General features: G+C 54.7%; 1 protein-coding gene across 1 annotated transcript; it reads left to right on the top strand.

The window, feature by feature from the left end:
- Positions 1–4620: 4620 nt before the first annotated feature.
- Positions 4621–7483, top strand: LOC135307027 (uncharacterized). Its single transcript, XM_064431718.1, has 4 exons — positions 4621–5144; positions 5792–5917; positions 6281–6431; positions 6572–7483. Exons 1-4 carry the CDS (start codon positions 5054–5056, stop codon positions 6933–6935), a joined length of 732 nt encoding a protein of 243 aa, XP_064287788.1. The 5' UTR covers positions 4621–5053; the 3' UTR covers positions 6936–7483.

Genomic DNA, 7483 nt, shown 5'->3' with positions numbered 1-7483 from the left:
GTAAGTTCTTGCCTGGTGTGGCTGTTTCTGTTGGGGTAGAATGCACAGAGCTGGGAGCAGGGCTGGGGCTGTGACAGGAGCTCTGAGAAACTTGCACTGCAGTGCAGGAGCTGCTTGTGCCACCTCAGCCTGCTTTCCCAGCAGTGGCCGTTCACAAAGCTTTCCTGCACCAGCGCGGGGACACGCTGGCTAGCAGTGACATGCAGAAACTTCTCTGGGAGCTCATTTGGGATGCTGCCCTGAATCAGGAAGGTCTGGGCAGAGAGGGAAAGATGTTCTGCGAGGGATGGCTGTCCAGCAGTGAGCACATCAAGAGACCCGAGGTGGTGACTTAGGTCGTGGCAGTCCCTCCCTGAAGAGCTTCAAGAGAGGAGCATCAAGGAGCAGAAAGCTGGAGCCGGGCTGTGTGAGAGGGGAAGGAATGTCCTATCAATCACAGGAGCCTTCTTAAAAATTAGATGGATAACAGCGACTATAATTATAATAAAAATTACAGTCTTGTCGCACGCAGTATGGGAAAAAAGCCCAGAGCTGGGATAGAACAGAGAACTTTTGTGGAGGATTTTGTGAACAGCTAGCTAGTTGACAAAGGTCACACTGATATAATACCGTTAGTTAAGCAAGAAGGAGATGAGGATAGGAGTCAGCGGACAGTGTCCAAACCTGGCAAGGGCACTGAGCCCTTGGTGCAACATCAGGATGGGGGAGAGGATGGTTAGTTAGAAATATGAAGAAAAGATGTGGACAGCTGCAACATAGTAGCCACAAGAATGCTAAGGTAGGTGTAGTTAGCTGATAAGTAACTAACCAATAATGAGCTCACCTTTTGCAATATGTATTGGCCTCATTAACACCAATATAAATGTATGTGCCTACCAATAAAGTTTTGAGATTTGCTGATCACTCATATTGAGTGCCGCATTTCTTCCGCCGATTACCACAAACTTTGATGTGATCTTTTGCTTGAGGGAGTGTGGCAGATGCAGGCTCATTTATTCCTGTTTTTGGACTTGACTTAACTTTTAGTTCAGGGAGATTAAGACTCAGGCAATATAGATGGGGGTATTTCCTGCTGGATTTCTCAAGTGATGGAATGTAGGAAGGCCTTCCAGGTGGAAAGAAGTGACGGAGTGCCTGTCTCAGATGAAGAAAGCGAGGCACTGCAAGAAACCAGCATGCCAGGGAACTGCTGTCCTGGGCTCACGAGTCTGACTGACGGTGGTCCTGCAGGCCTTTGCCCATGCCTGCTCCAGCTGGGCCATCTGCAGCCAAAGCTGGAGGTGTGAGTGCAGCAAAGCTGCTGTCCAAGGAACGCAGCACAGCTGCTGTTGAGGCTGACTGTTGCCTGCAGTGTGTGGGGAGGATATTGCCGGCAGCAATTGCCAGAGAGATGCTTGAAGGCATCTCTGGACAGTGGGCTTTTGGGGGGGTCCTTCTACTTCTTGCTCGGGCAGTAAAGACTGTCCCAAGACAATGCTCTTCCCTTTGAAGTGATGAAGAGGAACCACTGAGCTCCTCACCCTTGTTCCTCTCCTCTGCTCTCCACAGCAGCTCCAGCTGCGCCTCTGCGCTGTCTCTCATGGGCCTCTCTGAGATAGCAGCAGCTCTGAGATAGCCACCTCCTGAGAGGGCAGCCCAAGGCTCTGTTCAGAAGAGAGCTGTGCCTCAAGCCTTGAAGCAAGCCTCACAAACTCTTCTCATATAGACACCCACACTTGCAGCCTTCCAGATGCACAACTGAGAGCTGTGGGACATATGCACGCTCATGCCCTGCAGTGCCCTTTCTGAAATGCCTCGGCTGCTTCTGAGGGAGCTGACATGCCACTGCAGCAGCAAAAGAGCTCTGGATTCAATGGGGTCCGGCAAAAAGCGTGCCTGGCATTCGCCTTGTGTGTTGCTCTGTCCAGTGGCCAGTGCCTTGGTTTGCCACCTCATCCCTGCTCTCTGCCACTGGGGCCGGGAGGGGCGGGCCCGGGGCTGTGGGGCTGTGCCGGCCCCGCTTCCCGGGCCGCAGCTCCAGCTGCCGCCGCTGCCTGGGAGCGGCCCCGCTCCGGCGTGAGGGCCGAGGCGCCGGTGCCGGGCCCCATTGGCCGCTGTCGTGCCGCCGCAGGAGAGCTCCCCGCCGTGTCCCGGCTGCAGAGAGCGGCTGCCGGGACGGTTCGCCTGGGAGTCTGAAGCGAGCATGGCCCAGGGAGCGGAGCCGAGAAATAGAGACCGAAGAGAAAGAGGCAGGAAGCAGAACGGAGAGACAACGGGAGCAAAAGAGGGCCAGGGAACGGGGCCGGAGCTGCGGGAAGGGGCAGCAGGGACAGAGGAAGAGACGCAGAATGAGCAGGAGGGAGCAGGAGAGAGCGAACGCTGGGCTGGGGCGGGATGGAGACGGTTGAAGAAGCTTTGCAGGGACAACAAAATAGAGAGCGAGTGGCAAAGAACAGGGCTATAGCGGGCAAGCAAGGGACTGGCAAGTGGCTAGAGCAACACACAAGGAGAAGCCCAGGGGCAGTTTTTGTATGCACTCCAGTAAACCCCGAGGTGTTTTCCTGCTGCAGTGGTCGCTGCCAGCCAGCGGCAGCAGCTGGGGCTGAGGCCCGGCAAGCGGGGCCGGCACAGCCCCGCAGCCCCGTGCCCGCCCCTCAGGGCCCCGTGCACAATGGCGGCAGCAGGGGACGAGGAGGCCGCGGGCTGCGGGCAGCGCTGCCGCCCCGCCGGGCCACACGCCGCGGGCGGCTTCAGCAGCAGCACAGGAGCTCTGGGGACACTGGTGCCGCAGCTGGTGACGGGCCGCCGAGCAGCACAGTGGCGCGGAGCGCGGTAAGGGAGAGCCTGGGCGTGTGGCCCCTTAAGGAAAAAAGGAGGGCCGTGTTCATCGGTGCCTCCCCTGGGGCAGGAATGGAGGGCCCGAGATGGCGCTCAGAGCCAAGGCCGAGGCAGCTGGGCAGCCTGCCTGGGTCCTACGTAGGAAGGAGATGTCACCAAGACACCCTCCAGCCTGCTCTGGCCCTCTGCTCATTATGGGCTGCGGCCTTCACGGTGGGCAGTGATGTGTGCTTGATTCCAGAGGATGCCATGGGCCGAGTTTCTGCAGCTTGTCAGCTGCATAGGACTCTTACGAGCCTTGGAGAGAGACCCGAGGGGTGGAAATCTGTCAGTGCCTCTTTGCTTGCAGCTGGAAACACCTGGGGCTTAAGTGGTGCTTCAGGGACAACCGTACCAAAGGTGCTCTAGAAGGCTGTCCAAGAGCTTCTGAGCGTAGGTTGCCTGGCACACATAAGTCATGCATATTTATTTGCCAGAAGAGCTGCTCGGCTAAAAGGCCAGCAGTGTTACCTGATATCTGCAGCAACCAAGACATTTGTGTGTGTCCCGTGGCGGTGCCTGATGGTGTCCAAGGACAAGGCAGAGGGAGCTCAGGGGCTCTGGATGACTGCTTGAGGGATCTGGGGCACATGTGGTATTTTCTTCCCCCACGTGCAGTGAGCCAGACCCAGGAAGGCTCTAGAGGTGAATAGGCGGCAGCCCGGTGTTCCCAGCAACAGTGTGGGAGTTTGACCGTGGGTTACTCTACAGGACAGCAGGCCTGATGGTGGCACATGGGCTACATCTGCCTGAAAGGGAAAAAGGCTCTTGGCTCCAGAGTTAGCAGGGCTCCTTGAGAGAGCTTTAAGTAGCATTGGAAGTGGAAAAGGGAGTAAACCAGGCTGACGGGGGAGATGCGTCAGCACTGCACAGCCATGTTTGGGTGACAGTGGAGGATGGAAGCAATGCTGCCATCAAAGGTCATGAAAGTGTAGCAGAAGTCATGGGAAAAGCAGGTTTTTGCCACAATTCTTTCAGACAAAAATACTAGCAAAGAAACACTCTTGAATTTGGGCTTTTTACAGCAGCCTTCATCCAGGTCTTCTTCTAGGGAATTTCTGAGGAATAAGACATGAGTGCCTCTGCATTCCCATGCACAATGCTGCCTCCAAAATACTCCAGCCCTTCTCCATTTGGCTCCTTCCATTCCTGTGCAGAAGAAGGAAATTCAGTAGAGGGGAGGTGCAGGAATTCACAGGCAACGTGGGCGTACATTGGGGCCTTCACAGCCATCACTTTGTTCTGAGGTCACAGAGCTCTGTTTGATGTCAGGTTCCAGAGCCCCACTGTGCTCTTCAGTGCTCGCTCTGGGCAACACTGCAGCAGCAGCAGCAGCAGCAGCAGCAGCAGCAGCAGCAGCAGCAGCAGCAGCAGCAGCAGCAGCAGCAGAGTGTTGCTAGCAGGGGGGATCATGGTCCTGAGCCGCTACCTCCTGCTGCTCTTTCTCGTGGCCCTGCCAGCCCAGAATGCCCAGAGTGCTCCAGCAGCTTGGCAGGGAGCAGGTAGGAAGGCAGGGGCCAGCACACAGCCCTGGCTGGCAGCAGCGGGGCCGGGAGCAGGGATGGCTGAGCCAGGAAGGCAGCACGGGGCAGGCAGAGGGGCAGAGGCTCCAGGGGAGGTGTGAGGGGCTGCAGCTGCTTTAGGGTGCAGCATGGAGAGAGCTTCCTAAGGAGCAAGGATGTGGGGAGGGTCGGGCCAGGCCCGGAAGCTCAGCACCAGTTCTCCATCACTCAGCAGTGGCTGTCCGTCCCTCCGCTCTGGGTGTCCAGCCTTCTGGCCCGGCTCCAGGGCTGACCCGCACACAGATCGTGTGGGCACGCCACGGCTTTTCCCTTCATGTGGGAGCTGCCAGCTCAGTGTCCCAAGGGCAGCCAGACCCCCCTGCAGCTGTGAGGATGCAGACCTGCCTGAGCGTGCCCTAGCAGTGCCTCCCACATCCAGGCCTTGAGGTGTGCCCATGAGGGCAGTGCACGTGATGGTAACTTCTTGTGGGTGTTTGCTTGTAGTTGTGGACACAGAGAGTGCTCTTTCAGCCCCTGAGCGAGGGGCAGATACCGTGCTGACTCCGAGCTGGTACCTCAAGCGTGAGTAGTCAGTCTGTCCTGCCTTCACAAAAAGGAGCGCCCCTTTTCCCTGTTTTATTCACGAGAAAAATACCGTCATAGGTTAACGTGCTTTTGTAAATCTAACAATAGGGATGAAGGATGACAAGGTTCCTGAAGAGTTCCCTGAAGGATTGCCGGATGTTCCAGAGGAGCTCCTGGCAGCCTTGCATGAAGCCCCATCTGGTTAGTATATCCCACTCTGTTAACCCTGGCAGCCGGGAAGCTGAGCTTTTGCTTCCTGTAGGCATGTGCTGTATCCTGGACAGGCAGAAGCACTCAGTCAGAGTCCTGCTGCAGGCCCACTCCATTTCACAGCTCCTGCAGGGAGCCCTAGAGATGGTCCAGCACAGCCTCCGCTCGCAGCTGTTCTTCCAGATGACTGCCAGGGGCTTCTCCAGCTGCTGCTGCAGTTGCAGCATTCCTGGCCAGGGCTGCTCTGTGCAGACATTGGCATCCAGATGTTGGGCAAAGGCCAGTGCTGAATTTGGGTTCGCCACACGCTCAGCACAGCATGGAGGCAGCAATGACATCAGAGCAAGCCTTGGCTGCCCCTTGCAAAGCTCAGGCTCAGGGACGGGTTGAAGCTGGAGTCCAAGGGTGAGGGGGAACCTGAAGGTACTCCTTCTGTGGGTCATTTGGTTAAGTCTTGGCTGGTTTGGGTCTGCACTTCTTGTTGCACTGCAGAAAATCCAGCTGTCGATTCCTCCTGTCTTGGGGGGGACAGCGGCCTCGTCAGCGCCGCTTGCCGGAATGCCCAGGCCATGGTACCGTGCTTGTGCTGAGGGGCAGTGGCTTCTGGTTAATGTGTGCAATGTTTTGTTTTTCTGAAGAGACAGATTCTGAGACTGTGCCGGAGACCTTAGCTGTGGAAGAAAGTGACAGTGTGCCAGGCTCACATGAAAAAAGAGAACCAACAGAGGACACCAGGACACTTGCTGAGCCTGAGGAATATTCAGGTGAGTGCTTGCTAGATGCTGTCTTGGGCAAAGAGCAGCATTTCTGCTGTATCCCTGCAGTGCTCTCCATGGGTGAATTGCAGGTGCCCAGCACGCAGCCCGGGCCTGCAGCCCGGAGGAGTAGATGGGGCAGTGCTGCTCCCTGGCACACACTGGGCTCTTGTGCATGAGAGCTTGATGGGATCCCTCTTGGTCCCTGATGCTAAGACACCAGAGCCAGAGGAAGCCATCTCTGAAGACAACATCAGATGTCAGTTCTGATCCACTAGCAGTGCCAGTCCTTGGGCAGCTGAAGCACACTGTGGGGTTATGCCTAGTGCAGAGCACAAACGCTGACTCTTGCATTGTCTCTTCTCCTGCCAGGGTCATCCGGTGGGCAAAAAGCCCAGACTGCTGGACACTGTGACCCGAGCAAGTACTACATCCTAGTAGGGACAGTAGCAGCCTCAGCTTTGCTTCTGCTTGGGGCAGTGTCTGGCTATCTAGTCATGCATCAGCTGCTGAAGAGAGACAGGTGAGTTATTAATTGCTGCCATTGGCAAGGAAGTCTTTGCAGCATGCAGGAGCGCCCAGGCGGCTCCTAGCAGGGCTCTGAGGAAACTGTGCTCCAAATTCCTATCTGTGAGGAGTCTTCTTGGAAATCTGTTTCTACAGGAGGAGCCAGGAGGACAAAGAGGCAACAGGACAGGACTGGGACTCTTCCTGGGAAAGCTGTGGTCAGCCTAGAGGTGAAGCAGAGTCAGGAGAAGGAGCAGGAAGCAGCGAGAGAGCCCAAGGCAACGGGTTCAGGGACAGCTGCCGCCTGTTTCCTGAGCTCTTTGCAGCAGAGCTCGCCCAGCTGCACAAGAACATGAGCGCAGACCCGTCACCTCTGCCCACCTGCTCCTTCTGTGCTCTGGCTGACAACGCCTCTTCACGGGACCACTGGATTTCCCTGGAGTCACCTCAGCCCACAGCATCCTCTTGGCTCTCCTACCAATACCTGCAGGACTACTATCTGTTAGAGGATGAAGATTAGTGATAGTGATAGATGGTTAGTGATAGTGATAGCCATAAATAGTGATAGTGGTAGTGATTCTTTTAGTGATAGTGATAGGGACACTTGATATTAGAGGGTGGTGGTTGTTTTAATGATAGTGATAGTTAATATTAGAGGATAGTGATGGTTTTAATGATAGCGTTAGTTAATATTAGGGGATAGTGATTGTTTCAATGATAGCGTTACTTGATATTAGAGGAGGGTGATTGTATTAGTGATAGTGATAGTCATAAATAGTGATAGTGGTAGTGATTCTTTTAGTGATAGTGATAGGGATACTTGATATTAGAGGGTGGTGGTTGTTTTAATGATAGTGATAGTTAATATTAGAGGATAGTGATTGTTTTAATGATAGCGTTATTTGATATTAGAGGACAATGATTGTATTAGCGATAGTGATAGTTAATATTGGAGGATGGTGATTGTTTTTGTGATAGTGGTACATTTAGTGATAGTGATACTTGGTATTAGCAGACAATTATTGTTTTCTTGATCTTGATAAATAAATATTTTTCCAAAAGCAGTAA

The sequence above is a fragment of the Passer domesticus genome, chromosome 9 (genome assembly GCF_036417665.1).
Source record: "Passer domesticus isolate bPasDom1 chromosome 9, bPasDom1.hap1, whole genome shotgun sequence".
NCBI classification, from domain to species: domain Eukaryota; kingdom Metazoa; phylum Chordata; class Aves; order Passeriformes; family Passeridae; genus Passer; species Passer domesticus.
Note: the sequence above shows the minus strand (reverse complement) of the source record. Positions and strands in the feature narration are given on the sequence as shown.